The following is a 26001-nucleotide window of genomic DNA, read 5'->3' as shown; positions in this document are numbered from 1 at the left end:
TTTTTTATTGAAGTATAATTGACTTACAATATCATATTAGTTTTAGGTGTACAACATAGCGATTTGGTATTTTTATACGTTACAAAATGTTCACCGAAGTCTAGTTACCATCTGTCACCATAAAAAGTTATTATATTATTGACTATATTCTCTATGCTGTACATTGCATCTTGTGACTTATTTTATAACTGGAAGTTTGTACCTCTTAATCTCCCTCTCTGATTTCACTCATCCCCCCACCACTCCCCTCCCCTCCCCAAACCACCAGTTTGTTCTCTCTATCTATGAGTCTATTTCTGTTCTGTTTGTTCATTTGTTTTGTTTTTTAGATTCCACGTAAGTGAAGTCATACAGTATTTATCTTTCTCTGACTTATTTTACTTAGCATAGTACTCTCTAGGTCCATCCATGTTGTTGCAAATGGCAAGATTTCATTCTTTTTTATGGCTGAGTAATATTCCTTTGTGTATATATACCACGTCTTCTTTATTCATCTGTTGATGGACACTTAGGTTGCTTCTGTATGTTGGCTGTTGTAAATAATGCTGCAGTGAGCATAGGGGTGCATATATCTTTTTGAATTAGTGTTTATGTTTTCTTCAGAAAAATAGCCAGAAGTGGAATTGCTAGATCATATGGTAGTTCTATTTTTAATTTTTTGAGGAGCCTCCATACTGTTTTCCATAGTGGCTGTACCAATTTACATTCCTACCAATAGTGCACGAATGTTCCTTTTTCTCCATATCCTCGCCAACACTTGTTATTTGTTGTCTTTTCAATAACAGCTATTCTGATGGGGAGGTGATATCTCATTGTGGTTTTGATTTGCATTTTCTTGATGATTAGTGATGATCTTTTCATCACTAATGTGTGTCTGTTGTTCATCTGTATGTCTTCCACAGAAAAATGTCTATTCAGATCCTCTGCCCATTTTTTAATCAGGTGCTTTTTTTTTTTAATTGAAGTATAGTTGATTTACAATGTTGTGTTAGTTTCTAGTGTACAGCAAAGTGATTCAGTTTTATATATATATAAAACATGTGTATTATTTTTCAGATTCTTTTCCATTATAGTTTATTACAAGATATTGAATATAGTTCCCTGTGTTATACAGTAGGACCTTGTTGTTTATTTTATATAGTTTATATTTGATAATCCCAAACTCCGGATTTATCACTTCCCTCCTCTTCCCTCTTGGGTAACCATAAATTTGTTTTCAGTGTCTGTGAGTCTATTTCTGTTAGTCTGTTTTGTAAACAAGTACGTATGCATAATTTTTTTAGATTCCACATATAATTGATATAGTATGATATTTGTCTTTGACTTACCTCACTTAGTATGATAATCTCTAGGTCCATCCATGTTGCTGCAAATGGCATTATTCTTTTTTTATAGTTGAGTAATATTCCATTATGCATATATATACACCACATCTTCTTTATCCATTCATCTAGGTTTTGTTTTTTTTTTTTGATGTTGAGTTGTATGAGTTCTTTGTATATTTTGGATTATAACCCCTTATCAGATATATTGTTTGCAAATATCTCCCTCCCATTGCTGTGCAAAAGCCTTTTAGCTTTTGATGTAGTGCCATTTGTTTATTTTTGTTTTTGTTTCCCTTGCCTAAGGAGACATATCAAAAAAAAAATTGCTAAGACTGATGTCAAAGAGCATACCGCCTGTGTTTTCTTCTGGAAGTTTTATGGTTTCAAGTCTTACTTATATTTAAGCCTTTAATCTATTTTGACTTCATTTTTGTGTATGGAGTGAGAAAGTAGACCAGTTTGATTCTTTTGCATGTAGCTACCCAGTTTTCCCAACACCATTTATTGAAGAGGCTGTTTTTTCCCCATTTTATATTCTTGCCTCCATTGTCATAGATTAATTGACCCTATTTCCCTAGTTTGAAATTAGGGAGTGTGACACCTCCAGCTTTGTTCTTCTTCTGAAGGTTGTTTTGGATATTTGTGGTCTTTTACGGTTTCACACAAATTTTAGTATTATTTGTTCTAGTTCTGTGAAAAATGCCATTGATATTTTGATAGGGATTGCACTGACTCTGTAGATTGCCTTGGGTAGTATGGTCATTTTAACAATATTCTTCCAACCCATTGGAATCCATTCTTCCAATCCAATATTCTTCCATCCAAATGGAAAGTATATCTTTCCATTTGGTTTTGTTATCTTCAGTTTCTTGAATGAATCAATGTCTTGTAGTTTTCTGAGTACACGTCTTTTTACCTCCTTGGTTAGATTTATTTGTAGATATTTTATCTTTTTGATGCAGTTGTAAATGGTATTGTTTTCTTAATTTCTCTTTCTGATAGTTTGTTGTTAGTGTATAGAAATGCAACAGATTTCAGTATATTAATTTTGTATCCTACAACTTTACTGAGTTCATTTATTCTAATAACATTTTGGTGGCATCTGTAGGATTTTCTGTATATAGTATCATGTCATCTGCAAACAGTAACAATTTTACTTCTTCCTGTCCAATCTGGATACCTTTTATTTCTTTTTCTTGTTCATTGCTGTGGCTAGGACTTCCAATACGATGATGTTGAGTAAAAGTGGCGAGAGTGGGCACTCTTGTCTTGTTCCTGATCTTAGAGGAAAGATTTACAGCTTTTCACTGTTGGGTATGATGTTGGCTGTAGGTTTGTCATCTATGGCCTTTATTATGTTGAGATATGTTCTCTCTACCAACTTTGTTGAGAGTTTTTTTCATCATAAATGGATGTTGAGTTTTATCAAAAACTTTTTCTGTATCTATGGAGATGATCATACGATTTTTATTCAATTTGTTGATGTGGTGTATTATGTTGATTGATTTGCAGATATTGAACCATCCTTGCACCCCTGGGATAAATTCCATTTGATCATGGTCATAATCTTTTTAAAGTATTGTTGAGTTCAGTTTGCTTATATTTTGTTGAGGATTTTTGCATCTGTGTTTATAAGTGATATTTAGCCTGTAATTTTCTTTTTTTGTGGTGTCTTTGGTTTTGGTAGCAGGGTGATGCTGACCTAGTAGAATGAGTTCAGAAGCATTCCTTTTTCTTCAGTTTTTTAGAGTAGTTTGAGAAAGATAGGTGTTAACTCTTCTTTAAATGTTTGTTAGAATTCACCTGTGAAGCTGTCTGGTCCTGGACTTTTGTTTGTTGGGAGGTTTTTTGTTTGTTTGTTTTTACTGATTCAGTTTTATCATTGGTAATCACTCTGTTCATATTTTCTATTTCTTCTTTTTAAAAAAATTTTATTGAAGTATACTTGATTTACAGTGTTGTGTTTAATTTCTGCTATACAGTAAAGTGACTCAGTTACACATATACTCTTTTTCATATTCTTTTCCATTATGGTTTATCATAGGATTTTGAATATATTTCCCTGTGCTATACAGTAGAACCTTGTTGTTTATCCATCCTATATATAATAGTTTGCACCTGCTAATTGCAAACTCCCAATCCTTCTCTCTCCCTCCGCACTCCCCCCCGGCAACCACAAGTCTGTTCTCTATGTCTGTGAGTCAGTTTTTGTTTCATAGATATGTTCATTTGTGTCGTATTTTAGATTCCACATATAAGTAATATCATATGGCATTTGTCTTTCTCTTTCTGACTTACTTCGCTTAGTATGATAATCTCTAGGTCCATCCGTGTTGCTGCAAATGGCATTATTTCATTCTTTTTAATGGCTGAGTAATATTCCATTATATATATATATACCACATCTTCTTTATCCATTCATTCAATGGATTCTATTTCTTCTTAATTCAGTCTTAAGAGATTGTATATTTCTAGGAATTTATCCATTTTTCCTAGGTTGTCAATATAATTGTAGTAATTTTAAAATTTCCTTTTTATTTCTGTGGTGTCGGTTGTGACTTCTTTTTCATTTCTGATTTTATTTATCTGGGCCCTCTTTTTTTCTTGATGAATTTGTCTAAAAGTTTATCAATTTTGTTTATCTTGTCAAAGAACTAGCTTTTAGTTTCATTGATCTTTTCTATTGTTTTCTTCAGCCTCTATTTCATTTCTTTCTGCTCTGATCTTTCTTTCCTTCTACTAACTTTGGGTTTTGTTTCTTCTTCTTTCTCTAGTTCATAAAGGAGGTGTACAGTTAGATTGTTTGATATTTTTCTTATTTCCTGAGGTAGGCTTGTATTGCTATAAATTTCCCCCTTAGAACTGCTTTTGCTGTGTCCCATAGATTTTTGGATCATTGTGTTTCCATTTTCATTTGTCTTTAGGTATTTTTTTATTTCCTCTTTGATTTCTTCAGTGACCCATTAGTTGTTTAGTAGCATACTGTTTAGCCTCCACGTGTCTGTTTTTTGCAGTTTTCTCTTGTAGTTGATTTCCAGTTTCATACCTTGTGGTTGGAAACAATGCTTGGTATGATTTCAGTCTTTATAAATTTATTGAGACTCGGTTTGTGGCCTAGCATGTGATCCATCCTGAGAATGTTTCATGTGTACTTGAAAATAATGTGTATTCTACTGCTTTTGGATGGAATGTTCTATGTATATATCTATTGAGTCAATCTGGTCCAATGTGTTATATAAGGCCAGTGTTTCCTTACTGATTTTCTTTCTGGATGATCTGTCCATTGATGTAAGTGGGGTGCTAAAGTCCCCTACTGTTATTGTGTTACTGTCAATATCTCCCTTTATGTTTGTTAATATTTGCTGTATGTATTTAGGTGCTCCTATGTTGTATGCATATATATTTACAATTGTTATATCTTCTTGTTGGGTTGATCCCTTTATCATTGTATAATGTCCTTCTCTGTCTCTTGTTACAGTTTTTGTTTTAGAGTCTATTTTGTCTGATACGGGTATAGCTACCCCAGTTTTCTTTTAGTTTCCATTTGCATGGAGTATCTTTTCCATCCCCTCACGTTCAGTCTCTGTGTGTCTTTAGATCTGAAGTGAGTCTTACAGGAAGCATATATGTGGGTCTTGTTTTTTTATCCATTCAGCCACTGCATGTCTTTTGATTGGAGCATTTAGATCATTTGCATTTCAAGTAATTATTGATAGGTATGTACTTATTGCCATTTTGTTCACTGTTTTCTGGTTGTTTTTGTAGTTCTTTTTGGTTCCTTTCTTTTTCTTTTGCTCTCTTACCTTGTGATTTGATGACTGTCTTTAGTGTTATGTTTGGATTCCTTTCTCATTTGTGTGTATTTATAAAAGGTTTTGGTTTGTGGTTACTATGAGGTTAATACATAACAATCTATATATATATACATGATTATTAAGTTGATGATCTCTTAAGTTTGAATGCGTTCTAAAAACCTTGCATTTGTACTTCCCTCTTCCCCCTCCCACGTTTAACGTTTTTGACATCATAGTTTATGTACTTCTGTTTGTGTGTCCCTTAACTACTTATTGTGGATATAAATTATTTTACTATTTTTGACTTTAACCCTTCCTAATAGCTTTATAAGTGGCTGATTTGCTAACTTTACTGTATATCTGCCTTTATCAATGGGATTTTTCCTTTTTTAATTTTCGTATTTATAGTTGTGGCCTTTTCTGCTTTGAGAAGTCCCCTTTAAACATTTCTTGTAAAGCTGGTTTAGTGTTGCTGAACTCTCTCAGCTTTTGCTTGTTTATAAAAATCTTTATCTCTCCTTCAAATCTGAATGATATTCTTGGAAGGTAGAGTATTCTTGGTTGTAGATTTTTTTTCCCTTTCATCACTTTGAATATATTATGCCACTCCCTTCTGGTCTGCAAATTTTCTGTTGAAAAGTCAGCTGACAGTCTTATGGGAGTTCCCATGTATGTAACTAGTTGCCCTTCTCTTGCAGCTTTTAAGATTCTGTCTTTATCTTTTAATTTTTGCCATTTTAATTATAGTGTGTCTTGGTGTTGACCTCTTTGGGTTCATCTTGTTTGGGACTCTCTGTGTTGCCTGGACTTCTGTGTTTCCTGGATGTCTGTTTTCTTTCCTAGGTTAGGGAAGTTTTCAGCTGTTTTCTCCTCAAATAAGTTCTCTGCCCCCATTTCTCTCTTTTTTCCTTCTGGGACCTCCATAATGCAAATGTTAGTATGATTGATGTTGTCCCAGAGTTCTCTTAAACTGTCCTCATTTTTTAAAATTCTTTTTTCTTTTTTCTGTTCAGCTTGGGTGATTTATACTATTCTGTCTTCCAGTTCACTTACCTGTTTCTCTGTATCATCTAATCCACTGCTGATTCCTTCTAGTGTATTTTTTATTTAAGTTATTATATTCTTTGGCTCCGTTTGATTCTTCTTTATACTTTTAAACTCTTTGTTAAACTTCTTACTGTGTTCATCCATTCACCGAGTTCATTAAGCTTCCTTATGATTATTACCTTGAACCTTTGATTGGGTAGATTGCTTATCTCCACCTCGCTTAATTCTTCTGGGGTTTTGCCTTATGTCTTCATTCGGGATATATTCCTCACTTTGCCTGATTCTCTGTTTATTTCTGTGTATTAGGTAGGTTGGTTACGTTTCCCGACCTTGGAGAAGTGGCCTTATATAGGAGATGTCGTATGGGGCCCAGCAACACACTCCTCTCTGGTCACCAGAGGTATGGGCTCTAGGGCTGTGGGCTGCATGGGCCCTTCGGTTGTGGCAGGGCTGACTATTGTGGGTGTGCTGTTAGGTGGGGGGGACCCCTGACCCGGTTGGCTGCCAGGCCCTACCTTGTGTGGTAGTTACCAGCTTGCTCGTGGGCGGGGCTGGGTCCCATTGTGGCTGACTGCCTGTCCCAGGAGGGTCCTGGGGCTGGTGCTGACCCTCTGGTGGGTGGGGCCCTGGGGGACCAGGGGCTGGTGCTGGCTGCTTGTGGATGGGGCTGAGTCCTAGGGCAGCTGTCAGAAGGGGCTGGGGGGGTCTCAGGACTGGTGCTAGCCCATTGGTGGGCGGGCAAGCCCCCAGCACGAATAGGTAGAGGGAGGACACCAAAATGGCACTTGCACACACCACTGTCCTCATGGTAGAATAAGCTCCCCCAGAATGGCTGTTGCCAGCATCTGTGTCCCCAGGAGGAGTCCCAGTGTCCTCCTGTTTCTCTGGGAGACTCTCCAAGATCACCAAGTGGGTCTCACCCAGGCTTCTTTACAATTACTGCCTGAGTGCTGGGACTTGGGAGTATGTGAGAATTTGCATGTGCCCTTTAAGAGTGGAGTCTCTGTCTCCTACAGCCCTTCAGCTCTCTTGTAAGTAAGCCCCACTGGCCTTCAAAGCCAGACATTATGGGGCTCATCTTCCTGGTGCAGAGCCCCTGGGCTGGGGAATCCAATCCAGGGCTCAGATGCCTCAGTCCTTGGGGAGAACCTGGGCAGTTGTGATTATCCTTCCATTTGTGAGTTACCTACCCAGGGGTGTGGGTCTTGACTATACCACACCTCCACCCCTCCTACCCATTTCATTGTGGTTTCTTCTTTATATCTAAAAAATCTCTTCTGGTAGTCTTCAGGTTGTTCTCATAGCCAGTTGCTCTCTAAATAATTGTAATTTTGGTGTCCCATGTGAAGAGGTGAGCTCAGGGTCTTCCTACTCTGCCATCGTGGCCACACCTCCCTTTGCCCATTTTTTTTTCCTTTTTATAAATTTATTGTATTTATTTATTTTTGGCTGTGTTGGGTCTTCATTGCTGTGTGCGGGCTTTCTCTAGCTGCGGTGAGCAGGGGCTACTCTTCGTTGTGGTGCATGGGCTTCTCATTGTGGTGGCTTCTCTTGTTGTGGAGCACGGGCTCTAGGCATGTGGGCTTCAGTAGTTGTGGCTCACGGGCTTAGTTGCTCTGCGGCATGTGGGATCTTCCCAGACCAGGGCTCAAACCCATGTCCCTTGCATTGGCAGGCAGATCCTTTAATGAAAAAAAAATTTTTTTAATAAATTTATTTATTTGGTTTTATTTTTGGCTGTGTTGGGTCTTCATTGCTATGCACGGGCTTTCTCTAGTTGCAGCGATTGGGGGCTACTCTTCGTTGCAGTGCGCGGTCTTCTCATTGTTGTGGCTTCTCTTGTTGCAGAGCACGGACTCTAGGCGTGTGGGCTTCAGTAGTTGTGGCACGTGGGCTCAGTAGTTGTGGCTTGTGGGCTCTAGAGTGCAGGCTCAGTAGTTGTGGTGCACAGGCTTAGTTGCTCTGCGGCATGTGGAATCTTCCCAGGCCAGGGATCGAACCCGTGTCCCCTGCATTGGCAGGCGGATTCTTAACCACTGCACCACCAGGGAAGCCCTGCCCATTTTTAAATTGGTTTGTTTGATTTTTGTTGTTGAGTTATAGGAGTTCTTTATACATTCTGGGTATTAATCCGTTAATCAGATATATGATTTGAAAATATTTTCTCGCATTCTGTGGGTTGTTTTTTTAACTATATTGATTGTGTCCTTTGATGCACAGAAGTTTTAAATTTTGATGTAGTCCATTTTATCTGTTTTTTTCTTTTATTGCCTATGCTTCAAGTCCATTGCTAAATCCAGTGTCATGAAGCTTTTCCCTGTGTTTTCTTCTGAGAGTTTCATAGTTTAAGCTCTTATGTTTAGGTCTTTGATCCATTTTGAATTGATTTTTATAGATGGTGTAAAGTAAGAGTCTAACTTTATTCTTTTGCATGTGGATATCCAGTTTTCCCAGCACCATTTGTTGAAAAGACTATCCATTCCCCATGGAATGCCTTGGCACTCTTGTTGAAAATCATTTGATCATATATGTGAGGGTTATTTCTGAGCTCTCTATTCTGTTCCATTGGTCTTGATACCAGTACCACACTGTTTTACTGCAGTGTTGTAGTAAGTTTTTTTGAATTCAGGATATATGAGGTCCCCAGCTTTGTTCTTCATTTGCAGTATTGTTTTGGCTATTTGGGGTCCTCTGAGTTTCCATATGATTTCTAGGATGGATTTTTCTATTTCTGCAGAAACTGCCATTGGGATTTTGGTAGGGATTGTATTGAATCTGTAGATTGCTTCGGGTAGTATTGTCATGTTAACAATATTAAGTCTTCCAGTCCATGAACACAGCATGTCCTTCCATTTATTTATGTTTCTTTTCATTTCGTTCAGCAGCATTATGTAGCTTTCAGTGTACAAGTCTTTCACTTCCTTGATTTTATTCCTCAGTATTTTATTGTTTTTGATGCTATTGGAGATAGAGTTGTTAATTTCATTTTCAGATTGTTCATTGTTAGTGTATAGAGATGTGACTGATTTTTGTCTGTTGATTTTGTATCCTGAAAGTTGGCTGAAATTTGATTATTATAACAGTTTATTGTGGAATCTTCAGGGTTTTTTGCATAAAAGGTCTGTCATCTGCGAACTGAGATAATTTTACTTCTTCCTCTTCAATTCAATTGCCTAGAAGTTTTAAATTTTGCTGCTGAAATCCAGTTTATCAGTTTTTTTCTTTTTGTTGGTGATTTTTGTTTTCTCTCTAAAAATTTTTCACTTATACTAAAGTCATGAAAATATTCTGTTTTCATCTAGAAGTTTTATAGTTTTAGCTTATATGTTAAGGTCCATAATCCATCTGAAATTAATTTTTGTATATGGTATGATGTAGTGGTCAAAGTTCTTTTTTTCCTTATAGATACCCAGTTCTAGCACCATTTGTTGAAAATACTTTTCCTTTTCCCATTTAATTGCTTTGGCACCCTTGTTGAAAATTACTTGACTGTATATGTGTGATTTCATCCAGGGCACTCTGTTTTGTTCCATTAATCTGTTTGTCCTTTGTTATGTTTTCTTGATGACTATACCTTGAAAAAAGTCATCTTGAGATCAGATAGTATATGTTCTCAATCTTTGTTCTTCTTTTTCAAGATTGTATTGGCTAGTCCAGGTGTTTTTTTGGTTTTGTTTTGCATTTCCATATAAATTTTAGAATCAGCTTTTCAATTTCTACAGTAGGCCTGCTGGATTTTTGATGGAGATTACATTAAATTTATAGGTCAATTTGGGGGAGAATTGACATCTTAACAATATTGAATCTCCCCATACATGAACCAAAAAATAACCATTTATTTAGGTTCTTTAATGTTTCTCAGCAGTTTTATAGTTTTCAGTATAGAGGTGTTATACATCTTTTGTTAAATTTATTTCTAAGAATTTTATGGGTTTGGATGCTATTGTAAATGGTGTTTTAAAAATTTCCTTTTCTAATTGTTCATTGCTAGTATATGGAAATACAATTGATTTTTGTATATTGACTACGTATTTTGTGTGAATGCTTAATTTACTTATTAGTTCTAGTAGTTTGGTAGATTCATTAAGATTTTTTACATATATAACCATGTCTTCTGCAAATAAATAATTTTATGCTTTCCTTTCCAATTTATATGCCTTTTAATGTCCATTGACAGATGACTAGATAAATATATATATTCCTTTATATATATATATTTAAAGGAATTAAAAAGGGATTAATAAAGGGAAATTTATAGCATTTAAATATATAGATATTTAAACAAGACAAAAACTTCAAGAGACTACAGATTTATAGATTAATACCCCTCATGAACATAGACATAAAAATCCTTAATAAAATGTTAGTAAATCAAATTTAGCAATATATATGAGTGATACTCGCGACCAACTGGAGTTTATCTAAAAATGCAAGATCTGTATACCTTTTGAAAATCATTCATTGTACTTCACTGTATTAAAGGAATAAAGAAGAAAAATAATATAATAATTTTTATAGATACAGAAAGACTATTTGACAAAATTAAACATCCATTCATGATTAAAAACTCTCAGCAAACTAGGAATAGAAGAAAACTTTGTCAATCTGATAAAGGACATCTACAAAAAACCTGCCTACAGCTCTAACATCATACTTAATGGTTAAATACTTTATACTTAAAATCAAGAATAAGGCAAAGATGTCTGTTTTCACCACTTCAATTCAATATTATACTGGAGGAACTAGTCAGTGCAATAAAGAAAAAAACAACTACCATATGATCCAGCAATTCTACTTCTGAGTATTTATCCAAAAGAACTGAAATTAGGATCACAAAAAGATATGAGCCCCCCTTCCCCCCCACCAATGTTCACTGCAGCATTATTCACAATAACCAAGATTTGGAAACAACCTAAATGTCCATTGACAGATGAATGGATAAAGAAAATGTGGTATATACATAAATGGAATATTTCCCTAAGCCTAAAGAATTTCTTTTAGAATTACTTTTTTAGTGCAAGTCTGTTGGAGAGTAATTCCTTCAGCTTTTGTCTTTTGAAAATACATTTATTTCTCTTTCAAAGGATATTTTCATTGAATTTAGAATTTGAGGCATTTTTCTTTCAGCACTTTAAAGATATTGTTCCACTATTCTCTGCCTTTCTTGTTCTTGATGAGAAGTCAGCCATTATTCTTATCATTGTTTCTCTGTATGTCATGTGTCCTTTTTTCTCTGACTGCTTTCTAGATTTTCCCTTTATATTTTGTCAATTAATCTATGACAAAGCAAGAATATACAAGAATATACAATGGAGAAAAGACAGTCTCTTCAATAAGTGGTGCTGGGAAAACTGGTCAGCTACATGTAAGAGAATGAAATTAGAACATTTTCTCACGCCATATACAAAAATAAACTCAAAATGGATTAAAGACCCATGTAAGACCGGAAACCATAAAACTAGAAGAAAACAAGGGCAGAACACTCTTTGACATAAAGTATAGAAATTTTGGGGGGGATCAGGTCCTAAGGCAAAGGAAACAAAAATAAAGAAGTTCGACCTAATTAAACTTAAAAGCTTTTGCACAGCAAAGGAAACCAACAAAATGAAAAGACAACCTACTGAATGGGAGAAAGTATTTGCAAAAGATATGACTGATAAAAGGTTAATATCCAAAATATGGAAACAGTTCATATAATTCAAATATCAATAAAAACAAACCATCCAATTAAAAAAATGGGCAGAAGACCTGAATAGACATTTTCCCAGGGAAGACATACAGATGGCCAACAGGCATATGAAAAGGTGCTCAGTATCACTAATAATCAGAGAAATGCAAATCAAATGAGATCACCTTGCACTTGTCAGAATGGCCATCATCAAACAACATATGTTGGTGAGGATGTGGAGAAAAGGAAACCCTACTACACTGTTGGTGAGAATGTAAATTGGTGCAGCTACTGTGGAAAACAGTGTGGAGGTTCCTCAAAAAACTGATCCAGCATGTGATCCAGCAATTCCACTCCTGGGTATATATATGGAGAAAACAAACTCTAATTTGAAAAGATTGCATCCCACTGTTCATAGCAGCATTATTTATAACAGCCAAGATATGGAAGCAACCTAAGTGTCCATCAACAGCTGAATGGATAAAGAAGATGTGAGATATATATATAGATAGATAGATAGATAGATAGATAGATAGATACACACACACACACACACAATGGAATATTTATTACTTAGTCATAAAAAGAATGAAATTCTGCCATTTGCAACAATATGGATGAACCTAGAGTGATGGACCTTAGTGAAATCAGTCAGACAGAGAAAGACAAATACTGTATGTTATCACTTATATGTGGAATCTAAAAAATAAATGAATGAATAATAAAACAGACTCACAGATTTAGAGAACAAACTAGTGGTTGCCAGTGGGGAGAGGGAGGAGGGGAGGGACAAGATAGGGGTAGGGGATTAACAGGTACAAACTACTATGTGTAAAATATATAAGCTACAAGGATATATAGCCAATATTTTATAACTTTAAATAGAGTGTAATATATTAAAATTTTGAATCACTATGTTGTACACCTGCAACTAACATAATATTGTAAATCAATTATACGTCAGTAAATTAAATAAGTAAAAAAAATTTATTGCTGGCAAGATGGGAATAAAGACACAGACCTACTAGAGAATGGACTTGAGGATATGGGGAGGGGGAGGGGTGAGATGTGACAGGGTGAGAGAGTGTCATGGACATATATACACTACCAAATGTAAAATAGATAACTAGTGGGAAGCAGCCGCATAGCACAGGGAGATCAGCTCGGTGCTTTGTGACCACCTAGAGGGGTGGGATAGGGAGGGTGGGAGGGAGGGAGGGAGATGCAAGAGGGAAGAGATATGGCAACATATGTATATGTGTAACTGATTCACTTTGTTGTAAAGCAGAAGCTAGCACACCATTGTAAAGCAATTATACTTCAATAAAGATGTTTAAAAAAAAAAAAAAAAGTGAAAAAAAAATTTATTGCTAATATCATATTTTTCATTTCTAGAGTTTTTATTTGCTTTTTAAAACTACAGTTTTTATTATTTATGTATTTACTTTAATTAATTTATTTATTTGGTTGTGCCGGGTCTTAGTTGCAACTCATGGCCTCCTTAGTTGTGGCAGGTGGGCTCCTTAGTTGCGGCATGCGGGCTTCTGAGTTGTGGCATGCAAACTCTTAGTTGCGCATGCATGTGGGATCTAGTTCCTTGGTCAGGGATCGAACCTGGGCCCCCTGCATTGGGAGCATGGAGTCTTAACCACTGCACCATCAGGGAAGTCCCCAAAATACAGTTTTTATATCTCTGCCAATATTCTCCATCTTTTTTGCATGTTACACCTTTTCCACTAGATCCTTTAACATGTTTTCACAGTTATTTTAAAGGTCCTGTCTGATAATTCCAACATTTGGATCACCTCTGGGTCTTGTTCTATTGGACTGTTTTCCATCTTGTCAGTGGGTCACATTTTCTTGCTTTATCATGTCTCACTTTTAAAATTAAAAGCCAGACGTTGTGTCTAAAAGAGTCATGGAGCCTAAAGTAGAAAGGGCGGCTGTTAGTGCAGGTAAGTCAGTTTAGTGTGTCGTTGAACTGGGTCTGCGCTCTGTTGTTGCTTTATTTAGAATCAGTTCAGAGAATTCCCTGGTGGTCCAGTGGTTAGGATTCCATGCTTCCACTGCAGGGGGCACAGTTTCGATCCCTGGTTGGGGAACTAAGATCCTGCAAAACTAAGATTCTTTAAAAAAATAAAAGAATCAATTCACTACTACTTTCAAATTTTTAAGGATGCTATCAGAACCTTCCTTTTAGCTGGACTTGGGATCTGAGTGTCTGGAGGGTTTGACTCAGTTCTTCTGCTTTACCCTAAGCCTTCATCAGGTACCTTAAGGGTATGGTCGAGGGGTTTCTCTTTTGATTCTCTAGCCCCTCCCTCAAACTCAGATGGCCACTGCTCTGGCTAAACTTCTCTGTTCTGATGTCTATTGGCTGTCTTTTTTGGTAATCCTTCTGAGATAAAATCATTTTTTTCCTTCTAGCCATTGTAGTCTGCAGATCAAAGCTCTGGCCAAAATCCATGCCTTTGTTCAAGACACGTGAGTGTTGCCCCTTTCGAGAATTCACCTATTTCAAGGGAAGATCTTTATGTTTTGTTCCTCCTCCTGAGCTTTTTGTTTATTTCATTTACACAAACATTTAAAAATACCTACTTTTTTAATCTCATACTTTGCTGTAGTCTGTGAAGGATGCCAAAGAAGCATATGGCATGAACCTTGCCCTCAAAGATTATGTTGTCTTCGGACAGACAAGAGTAACCCAGGAAAAGGATACAGGAAAGTTGTTAACAGTGCATCAGAGGATGTAGAGTGGCATAGCATGCGTAGAGTATCTAATGTTCAGGGGACACAGAGTAAAGAGTGATCAAGAGAGGAGATGTAGGACTGGTCAAGGAAAACCTCTAGTAGGGGGTGAGCGTAAGCTAATTCAGCTTTCTGGGACATGGTGACATCCACCGGGATGGACTCAATGTGGCCTTTGTCAGAGGAGCCAGCATGTGCCGATGGGTAATTGGAAGAAGGGTGTGTGGGGACCCTGACATCCAGGGTGGTCAGGAGGGTCTCCTCCCTTCCCTTTGTGGTGGGACAAGGAGGTCATCTCATTTTGTGTACATCTGAGCTCCCATCTCCAAGAGGCAGAGGCATGGGAGTCTTACAAGCACCCTGGGTAATGGGAACTTGGCCTCGCATGTGCATGTACACGTTCATTCACACGGACGTCCTCTCTCTGGGGCTCTGATGGGTGCGCAGGAGGCACACTCCTTGTATGTCTTTGAGGTTTTAGTCATTTACTGGCTTCATTTTCCCAGGACCCTGAGTGAGCCTCGGCAGGCAGAGATCCGGAAAGAGTGCCTTCGGCTTTGGGGGGTGAGTGTCTCCCCAGCCCGTTTTTGCTCCAGGGCAGGGAAACTTTAAAGAAGAATGGGACTGACTCCCGACCCGGTCACCTTAGGGTTCCCCGCCCCTGCCCCAATGAAAAGGTCTGCCTACCCTCACAGCACTCCAGAGTTGGATGTCTCAGCATTGTTGGGAGTAACCTCCTTGGCCCTTTCACTGCTCGTTTAGCCCTGCAGGCTGGTTAGAATGGACAAGAGTGGTGGGTAAACAGGCCTCATTTTCCTGCTGGTGGCCCTGGGTAGCAACACTGACCACAGAGAGCCCCAGAGAAAGGTAAGTGGCCTTTGGGGTGTGCTACCACAGGGCCTGAAAGGGAGCAGTGACTGAATTAGCCACCTCCACTCCCCCGCCACCCCCCTTCCAGCTTCCTTTGTTGTGTGCCATTTCCTCTTGCCCAGCCCGAGCCTATGCCCTTGCCTGCGTAGACTCACACACAGCCTTGGTCAAAAGTGCGTTTGAAAACCAAAGCTCTTTGCTGTCTTGTTTTAGATCCCAGACAAGGCTAGAGTTGCTCCTTCTTCCACAGACCCAAAATCTAAGTTCTTCGAGCTAATCCAGGTAAGCTTGGTATCTGGTGAACATAAAAAGTTAGAGAGGCCTAATTAGGTGTAGTATCACTGAGACCCCCAGATGCCTGGCCTCCAGAGGGCTTGTGCAGGTACCACATTGGTTCCCAGGGGCTGGGCTGAGGCCACCACAGATGGGAACTTTTGGTGTAGGGTGTTGAGTTCCCTGGGAGCCCATCAGGCTGCCTGAAGATTCTTGGCCTGAGATGTGTTCTGTTCAGCATTCCCGCTGCCCAAAGGGTGATGCTGGCTCTCACTCCCTGGCAAGTTTAGGGTCCTGTGAGTGTGCCTGCAGGGGAGACATGAAGTATGGGATGATCTTAGGCTGGGGAGCTGGTCAGAGGGCCAGGAGGGGCTGCCAGGAGAGCTCACAGTGGAGCTGGCCTAAACTTAGGCTCCCTGTTCTGTTTCTGGTGAGTGGTCCTCAGAATTTTTCTGCCCTACGTTTTCCTACCACCTGACTTCCAGCTTTTCCCTGGGCTTTATTTAAATCTGGCCCAGATCATGGGCCATTGTGCTGGTTTTGTAGGGTTAGGGACTGGATAATGAGGTTCAAGATGGCCTCCAAAAAAAAATAGCACGTGTAAATTTTTCTGAATGGGTAGAGAGATTACTTAACTGCTTTCAAACCAACTGCTTGCAAGTCTTTGCCTTCAGTTTTAGTGAAGGGGAGGCTTTTATATTCTGGTGACATTTCCTTATAGCTCTGGTAAATCGATCTGTACTCGGGGGCTCGGTGTTCTTTCCTTTCCCAGGCTCTCCTAATAGGTCCTAAAGGAACACTCCAAGCAGACAGAATTAGATCCCAGTTAGTGCATGGCTAGGTAGAGCAGGGGGCATGTTTCAGACAGCAAGGGCTTCCTGTCCCTCCCCTCCCACAGCCTGCCCTAACCCCCTGCCCCACCCCCCACCCCCAGGCACCCGTACTGAGCGCCTGTCCCTTCCCCCAACCCAGCCGTGTTTTCTCTGACCCGGGGCTGCAGGGCACTGAGATCGACATCTTCAGCTATAAGCCCACGCTGCTTACTTCCAAAACGCTGGAGAAGATCCGCCCAGTGCTCGACTACCGCTGCATGGTGTCTGGCAGTGAGCAGAAGTTCCTCATCGGCCTGGGGGTAAGTCTGCAGCTGGCTTCCTACCCAGCTTGGGTGGTGGAAGCTTGCTGTCTGTCTGTGGGAATCTGGACAGCTGCCTGCCACACTTGGTGCACGTTCTCTTGGCACCAAGGAGCTGGAGCTTTGACCGCAGGGAAGGTATTTCTTGAAACTTCACTTCCTTTCTTCCTCTGAGTTAGCCAAGTATCATTCATTCATTCCTTCTATCTTTCTTTCATTTATCCATGTATTTGCTTATTCACCTCCATGCATCGCTAAAGGGAACACTGCCTCCTTTCTTGGGATGTGGAGCTTCCTAGGCTAGTAGGATGGTCAGTAGGCTAAGCTGGCTTGAGCCCATGCAGCTATTTCTTTGCAACACCACCACCATCCCATGTCATCCCCTGTCTAAAATGAGGTGAGGGAAAACCTTGGCAGTTCTATATCTTAATTAGGTAAAGTCCTCATTGCTCTTTCTTTCCACTCTGAGTTGTCTTTATAGTTTTACCTCTTCTTCCTCACTTACTTTCTCTTTGTCCTCTCACACTTTATCTTTTTCTCTTTTTACTTTCTCTCTGCTCTGCTCTCTGGACCCTTCACCAAACCTGCTTCAGACATACACCAAGCTGGATCTTTCTTGAGGGCCTCTGATCATGAACTCAGGCCTCTTGAATGGTGCCCTGAGCCTGTTCCCTCCCAGCGGGACAGAGTCAGAGCTCTCCCCTTCCACTGAGGCAGTGGAGGACAGCACTGTCATTATAGTGTACGAAGTATAACTGACTAATCTCTCCGAGACCTTTTCTTCTGGCATTTCCCAGCCCCATCAGCTTGTAGCCACCAACTAAAAGCCCTTTTGAGAGCTGAGCTTCTCACCGCTCAATGTCTTTGTCTGCCTGACCTGGCCCTTTCTCTCTGCCCATAGAAGTCTCAGATCTACACATGGGATGGCCGCCAGTCAGACCGCTGGGTCAAGCTGGACCTGAAGACAGAGCTACCCCGGGACACTCTGCTCTCTGTGGAGATTGTCCATGAGCTGAAAGGGGAGGTTAGAGGTGGTTCTGCTCACGTGTATGGCTCTGCCATCTGGGGAACTGGGGAACAGCTGGGCCTGTCCCTTCGCCCCCATGCCCCCTGAGTTAACTGGGTTACGTGTATGTGGTGCCTGACAGGGCCCAGGGCCTGGCGAATGCTTTGTAATTATTCCTCCTCCTTGAGTAGTTGCTCTAAGCCATGGCATATTCAGGTAGGAAGGACCACAGTCTCCTTATGTTTAGGAGATCTTGATCATCTCTGTGTAGCAAAGGCCCTGGTGAACCTGCTGCATATTTTTTAGCTGCTGATTGTTATTGACCAAGGATTCCTTGGGAAAGAAGCAACTTGTTATTTCCCATGAGCTTTGGGTATTACAGCCATACAGATAACTTTCAGAACAGTCAGTGGGAACAGTTGGCCAGAGTGGGAAGCCAGGTCCTGCTGGAGCACCATGGCGGCAGCCTCACTGGGTTTGAGATTCAAGGGGGCTCATCACCCATCACCTCAGGCCTCTGTCTGCTCAGAAGCATGGGCCAGTCTGGTGCTGAGAATCAACTGGGAGGGAGGTGAGAGAAAGATCCTGTGTTTAGAGCCCTTCCCTTCCCCCGGCTATACGTAGAACAGAGGCCAGCGTGCCACAGTGGGAGGAGTGAGCCCCAGGCCAATGCCTGGCAGGGTGGGCAGTGTACTTGTCCTTCTAGGGGAAGGCCCAGCGGAAGATTAGTGCCATCCACATCCTCGACGTCCTTGTGCTGAATGGCAGCGACGTGCGGGAGCAGCACTTTAACCAACGGTCTGAGCTGGGCCCTGGGGGCGGGAAGGTGGGCCGGGTGGGCCAGGGCAGCTCTGTGGCGGCAGCCTCTGTGGCTTGGCCCTCACCCAGGCTTTCTCTGCTTAAGAGCATCCTTAGAGTTTCCCTCTTCTACCCACTAGCTGGTTCCAAGGGCAGGGTGAGAAATTGGTGTTGGCACTCCCGGTTACCAGGACTTGGGCCTTGATTTCATACATACTAGCACACTCCATTTTGCCTCAGCTGTTCAGATCAGAGGTGATGTTTGTTTTAAGGTTGAGCAAGAGGGTGACCTTATGAGGAAGAGGGAGGGTCTTCTCCTCTGAAGAATGTGTTCTGTTCTTGGTGGTCCCACTTAAGTCAGTTTATCTGGATCCCACAACTCCCACAGAGGTACTTTTGTTCGTGGATAGATGCCTCATCAGTTGTTTAAAAGGGGGGTACAAAAAGGAGAGATGTCTTACACCGCCATGGTGCTGAAGTCACTCCTAAGTTGGTTCATCTGAGTGGGTGTACTGTGGTATCTGTGGTTTGGGGTGAAGGAGCCGACGTACAGAATAAAGATGATGCTTGAAGTTCTGGTGGAGGTGACTGAGCACAGCCGAAGTTACACTTCAGGAAAACCAACCAAGATGTATTGAAAGTAGAGGTCAGAATCCAGAGTGGGGGAGAGGGCGATCATGACGTCACTGGAGAAGGGCAAGGGTGGGCTTCCTGGGAGACATGAGTGCTGCCTCTTGGAGCAGTTTTGCTGCAGATTCAGGAGTGTACTCCCACTGGTGCCATGACAATGCCCTGGGGGTGTGGGTGCTGTAAGGATACCCTTACTTGCCTCTGAGAGACTCTGTTTGGATTGTAGAATTCAGCTTGCTGAGAAATTTGTGAAAGCTGTTTCCAAGCCCAGTCGGCCTGACATGAATCCCATCAGGTGAGCGTATCATCTCTCCCCCCAAATCCTCCTTTCCCATTGCTTCTTTCTGGCCAGTGCCTGCCTCCCTGTCCTGTGAGGGGTGGGAGGGCTCAGTGGAGGAGACCAGGCCAGGCTGGCATTAGAGATCAGACTGCCATTGAGTGATTTGCTTGGGGGTGCTGGGTAGGTGACTCCTTTGCCCCAGAGTATCCCCCATCCTGCCTGTCACAGTGGGCCAACCTCCACAGGAGAGGTTCGTTCCTCAGGGTTAAGGCATCCTCATTTAAGACGCACGTGCTTCTGAGAGCACTAACACACCTTGTGAGCCACACATTCATGCTTGAGTATCATTAGCATATCAATCCCGGCCTTTTCATTTTTTTCAGGTAAGAAAAGGGTGTGAGGGAATGGGAGTTTTTGAACATGAAAAAGAAAAGGTTGGTTTGAGGTAATGGGATCCTTGGGGCATGGAAAGAAGGCCATGGTTTGTTGCCACGTTAGGTAATGTAAAAGTTCTTGGGGCTTCCCTGGTGGCGCAGTGGTTGAGAATCTGCCTGCCAATGCAGGGGACACGGGTTCGAGCCCTGGTCTGGGAAGATCCCACATGCCGTGGAGCAGCTGGGCCCGTGAGCCACAATTACTGAGCTTGCGCGTCTGGAGCCTGTGCTCCATAACAAGAGAGGCCGCGATAGTGAGAGGCCCGTGCACGGTGATGAAGAGTGGCCCCCGCTTGCCACAACTAGAGAAAGCCCTCGCACAGAAACGAAGACCCAGTGGGGTCTGGGCAAGATGGCGGAAGAGTAAGACGCGGAGATCACCTTCCTTCCCACAGATACATTAGAAATACATCTACACGTGGAACTGCTCCTACAGAACACCCACTGAACGCTGGCAGAAGACGTCAGACCTCCCAAAAGGCTCTTGGTGCTCCAGCCAGGCATCAAGGCTGTGCCTCTGAGGTGGGAGAGCCAACTTCAGGACACTGGTCCACAAGAGACCTCCCAGCTCCACATAATACCAAACGGCGAAAATCTCTCAGAGATCCCCATCTCAACATCAAGACCCAGCTTCACTCAACGACCAGCAAGCTACAGTGCTGGACACCCTATGCCAAACAACTAGCAAGACAGGAATACAGCCCCATCCATTAGCAGAGAGGCTGCCTAAAATCATAATAAGGCCACAGACACCCCAAAACACACCACCAGACGTGGACGTGCCCACCAGAAAGACAAGATCCAGCCTCATCCACCAGAACACAGGCACTAGTCCCCTCCACCAGGAAGCCTACACAACCCACTGAACCAACCTTAGCCACTGGGGACAGATACCAAAAACAACGGGAACTACGAACCTGCAGCCTGTGAAAAGGAGACCCCAAACACAGTAAGATAAGCAAAATGAGAAGACAGAAAAACACACAGCAGATGAAGGAGCAGGGTCAGAACACACCAGACCTAACAAATGAAGAGGAAATAGGCAGTCTACCTGAAAAAGAATTCAGAATAATGATAGTAAAGATGATCCAAAATCTTGGAAATAGAATAGACAAAATGCAAGAAACATTTAACAAGGACGTAGAAGAACTAAAGAGGAACCAAGCAACGATGAAAAACACAATAAATGAAATTAAAAATACTCTAGACGGGATCAATAGCAGAATAACTGAGGCAGAAGAATGGATAAGTGACCTGGAAGATAAAATAGTGGAAATAACTACCACAGAGCAGAATAAAGAAAAAAGAATGAAAAGAGTTGAGGACAGTCTCAGAGACCTCTGGGACAACATGAAATGCACCAACATTTGAATTATAGGGGTCCAAGAAGAAGAAGAGAAAAAGAAAGGGAATGAGAAAATATTTGAAGAGATTTTGGTCAAAAACTTCCCTAATATGGGACAGGAAATAGTCAATCAAGTCCAGGAAGCACAGAGAGTCCCATACAGGATAAATCCAAGGAGAAACATGCTGAGACACATTAATCAAACTATCAAAAATTAAATACAAAGAAAAAATATTAAAAGCAACAAGGGAAAAGCAACAAATAACATACAATAGAATCCCCATAATGTTAACAGCTGATCTTTCAGCAGAAACTCTGCAAGCCAGAAGGGAGTGGCAGGACATATTTAAAGTGATGAAAGGGAAAACCTACAACCAAGATTATTCTACCCAGCAAGGATCTCATTCAGATTCGATGGAGAAGTTAAAACCTTTACAGGTAAGCAAAAGCTAAGAGAATTCAGCACCACCAAACCAGCTCTACAACAAATGCTAAAGGAACTTCTCTAGGCAGGAAACACAAGAGAAGGAAAAGACCTACAATAACAAACACAAAACAATTAAGAAAATGGTAACAGGAACATACATATCGATAATTACCTTAAATGTAAATGGATTCAATGATCCAACCAAAAGACATAGACTGGCTGAATGGATACAAAAACAAGACCCGTACATATGCTGTCTAAAAGAGACCCACTTCAGACCTAGGGACACATACAGACTGAAAGTAAGGGGATGGAAAAAGATATTCCATGCAAATTGGAATCAAAAGAAAGCTGGAGTAGCAATTCTCATATCAGACCAAATAGACTTTAAAATAAAGACTATTACAAGAGAAAAAGGAGGACACTATATAAAGATCAAGGGATCGATCCAAGAAGAAGGTATAACAATTGTAAATATTTATGCACCCAACATAGGAGCATCTCAATACATAAGGCAAATACTAACAGCCATCAAAGGGGAAATCGACAGTAACACAATCATAGTAGGGGACTTTAACACCCCACTTTCACCAATGGACAGATCATCCAAAATGAAAATAAATAAGGAAACACAAGCTTTAAATGATACATTAAACAAGATGGACTTAATTGATATTTATAGGACATTCCACCCCAAAACAACAGAATACACATTTTTCTCAAGTGCTCATGGAACATTCTCCAGGATAGATCATATCTTGGGTCACAAATCAAGCCTTGGTAAATTTAAGAAAATTGAAATTGTATCAAGTATCTTTTCTGACCACAACGCTATGAGACTAGATATCAATTACAGGAAAAGATCTGTAAAAAATACAAACACATGGAGGCTACACAATACACTACTTAATAACGAAGTGATCACTGAAGAAATCAAAGGGGAAATCAAAAAATACCTAGAAACAAATGACAATGGAGACACGACGACCCAAAACCTATGGGATGCAGCAAAAGCAGTTCTAAGAGGGAAGTTTATAGCAATACAAGCCTACATCAAGAAACAGGAAACATCTCGAATAAACAACCTAACCTTGCACCTAAAGCAATTAGAGAAAGAAGAACAAAAAAACCCCAAAGCTAGCAGAAGGAAAGAAATCATAAAGATCAGATCAGAAATAAATGAAAAAGAAATGAAGGAAACAATAGCAAAGGTCAACAGAACTAAAAGCTGGTTCTTTGAGAAGATAAACAAAATTGATAAACCATTAGCCAGACTCATCAAGAGAAAAAGGGAGGAGACTCAAATCAATAGAATTAGAAATGAAAAAGGAGAAGTAACCACTGACACTGCAGAAATACATACGATCATGAGAGATTACTACCAGCAGCTCTATGCCAATAAAATGGACAACCTGGAAGAAATGGACAGATTCTTAGAAATGCACAACCTGCCGAGACTGAACCAGGAAGAAATAGAAAATATGAACAGACCAATCACAAGCACTGAAATTGAAACTGTGATTAAAAATCTTCCAACACACAAAAGCCCAGGACCAGATGGCTTCACAGGCGAATTCTATCAAACATTTAGAGAAGAGCTAACACCTAGCCTTCTCAAACTCTTCCAAAATATTGCAGAGGGAGGAACACTCCCCAACTCATTCTACGAGGCCACCATCACCCTGATACCAAAACCAAAGATGTCACAAAGAAAGAAAACTACAGGCCAATATCACTGATGAACATAGATGCAAAAATCCTCAACAAAATACTAGCAAACAGAATCCAGCAGCACATTAAAAGGATCATACACCATGATCAAGTGGGGTTTATTCCAGGAATGCAAGGATTCTTCAATATACGCAAATCAATCAACGTGATACATCATATTAACAAATTGAAGGAGAAAAACCATATGATCATCTCAGTAGATGCAGAGAAAGCTTTCGGCAAAATTCAACACCCATTTATGATAAAAGCCCTGCAGAAAGTAGGCATAGAGGGAACTTTCCTCAACATAATAAAGGCCATATATGACAAACCCACAGCCAACATTGTCCTCAATGGTGAAAAACTGAAACCATTTCCACTAAGATCAGGAACAAGACAAGGTTGCCCACTCTCACCACTATTATTCAACATAGTTTTGGAAGTGTTAGCCACAGCAATCAGAGAAGAAAAAGAAATAAAAGGAATCCAAATCGGAAAAGAAGAAGTAAAGCTGTCACTGTTTGCAGATGACATGATACTATACATAGAGAATCCTAAAGATGCTACCAGAAAACTACTAGAGCTAATCAAAGAATTTGGTAAAGTAGCAGGATACAAAATTAATGCACAGAAATCTATTGCATTCCTATACACAAATGATGAAAAATCTGAAAGTGAAATTAAGAAAACACTCCTGTTTACCATTGCAACAAAAAGAATAAAATATCTAGGAATAAACCTACCTAAGGAGACAAAAGACCTGTATGCAGAAAATTATAAGACACTGATGAAAGAAATCAAAGATGATACAAATAGATGGAGAGATATACCATGTTCTTGGATTGGAAGAATCAACATTGTGAAAATGACTCTACTACCCAAAGCAATCTACAGATTCAATGCAATCCCTATCAAACTACCACTGGCATTTTTCACAGAACTAGAACAAAAAATTTCACAATTTGTATGGAAACACAAAAGACCCCAAATAGCCACAGCAATCTTGAGAACGAAAAATGGAGCTGGAGGAATCAGGCTCCCTGACTTCAGACTATATTACAAAGCTACAGTAATCAAGACAGTTTGGTACTGGCACAAAAACAGAAAGATAGATCAATGGAACAGGATAGAAAGCCCAGAGATAAACCCACACACATATGGTCACCTTATCTTTGATAAAGGAGGCAAGCATATACAGTGGAGAAAAGACAGTCTCTTCAATAAGTGGTGCTGGGAAAACTGGACAGATACATGTAAAAGTATGAAATTAGAACACTCCCTGACACCATACACAAAAATAAACTCAAAATGGATTAAAGACCTAAGTGTAAGGCCAGACACTATCAAACTCTTAGAGGAAAACATAGGCAGAACACTCTATGACATAAATCACAGCAAGATCCTTTTTGACCCAGCTCCTAGAGAAATGGAAATAAAAACACAAATAAACAAATGGGACCTAATGAAACTTCAAAGCTTTTGCACAGCAAAGGAAACCATAAATAAGACCAAAAGACAACCCTCAGAATGGGAGAAAATATTTGCAAATGAAGCAACGGACAAAGGATTAATCTCCAAGATTTACAAGCAGCTCATGCAGCTCAATAACAAAAAAACAAACAACCCAATCCAAAAATGGGCAGAAGACCTAAATAGACATTTCTCCAAAGAAGATATACAGATTGCCAACAGACACATGAAAGAATGCTCAACATCATTAATCATTAGAGAAATGCAAATCAAAACTACAATGAGATATCATCTCACACTGGTCAGAATGGCCATCATCAAAAAATCTAGAAACAATAAATGCTGGAGAGGGTGTGGAGAAAAGGGAACACTCTTGCACTGTTGGTGGGAATGTAAATTGATACAGCCACTATGGAGAACAGTATGGAGGGTCCTTAAAAAACTAAAAATAGAACTACCATACGACCCAGCAATCCCACTACTGGGCATATACCCTGAGAAAACCATAGTTCAAAAAGAGTCATGTACCAAAATGTTCATTGCAGCTCTATTTACAATAGCCAGGACATGGAAGCAACCTAAGTGTCAATCATCGGATGAATGGATAAAGAAGATGTGGCACATATATACAATGGAATATTACTCAGCCATAAAAAGAAATGAAATGGAGGTATTTGTAGTGAGGTGGATGGAGTTAGAGTCTGTCATACAGAGTGAAGTAAGTCAGAAAGAGAAAAACAAATACAGTATGCTAACACATATATATGGAATCTAAGGAAAAAAAAAAGTCATGAAGAACCTAGTGGCAAGATGGGAATAAAGACACAGACCTACTAGAGAATGGACTTGAGGATATGGGGAGGGGGAGGGGTAAGATGTGACAGGGTGAGAGAGTGGCATGGACATATATACACTACCAAATGTAAAATAGCTAGCTAGTGGGAAGCAGCCGCATAGCACAGGGAGATCAGCTCGGTGCTTTGTGACCACCTAGAGGGGTGGGATAGGGAGGGTGGGAGGGAGGGAGACGCAAGAGGGAAGAGA

At 40.3% G+C, this 26001-nt stretch overlaps 1 protein-coding gene across 1 annotated transcript in view; it reads left to right on the top strand.

Moving 5' to 3' along the window:
* CMTR1 (cap methyltransferase 1) overlaps positions 1 to 26001 on the top strand; it is a 63293-nt gene that overhangs the window by 32410 nt on the left and 4882 nt on the right. The window contains exons 14-20 of the mRNA XM_061196283.1: positions 14262 to 14318; positions 15089 to 15146; positions 15666 to 15734; positions 16726 to 16857; positions 17759 to 17881; positions 18570 to 18661; positions 19518 to 19586. Coding sequence (XP_061052266.1) covers positions 14262 to 14318; positions 15089 to 15146; positions 15666 to 15734; positions 16726 to 16857; positions 17759 to 17881; positions 18570 to 18661; positions 19518 to 19586 — 600 coding nt within the window. The remainder of the gene's footprint in view (positions 1 to 14261; positions 14319 to 15088; positions 15147 to 15665; positions 15735 to 16725; positions 16858 to 17758; positions 17882 to 18569; positions 18662 to 19517; positions 19587 to 26001) is intronic.

The sequence above is a fragment of the Eubalaena glacialis genome, chromosome 7, assembly GCF_028564815.1.
Source record: "Eubalaena glacialis isolate mEubGla1 chromosome 7, mEubGla1.1.hap2.+ XY, whole genome shotgun sequence".
In the NCBI taxonomy this organism is placed as follows: Eukaryota; Metazoa; Chordata; class Mammalia; order Artiodactyla; family Balaenidae; genus Eubalaena; species Eubalaena glacialis.
Note: the sequence above shows the minus strand (reverse complement) of the source record. Positions and strands in the feature narration are given on the sequence as shown.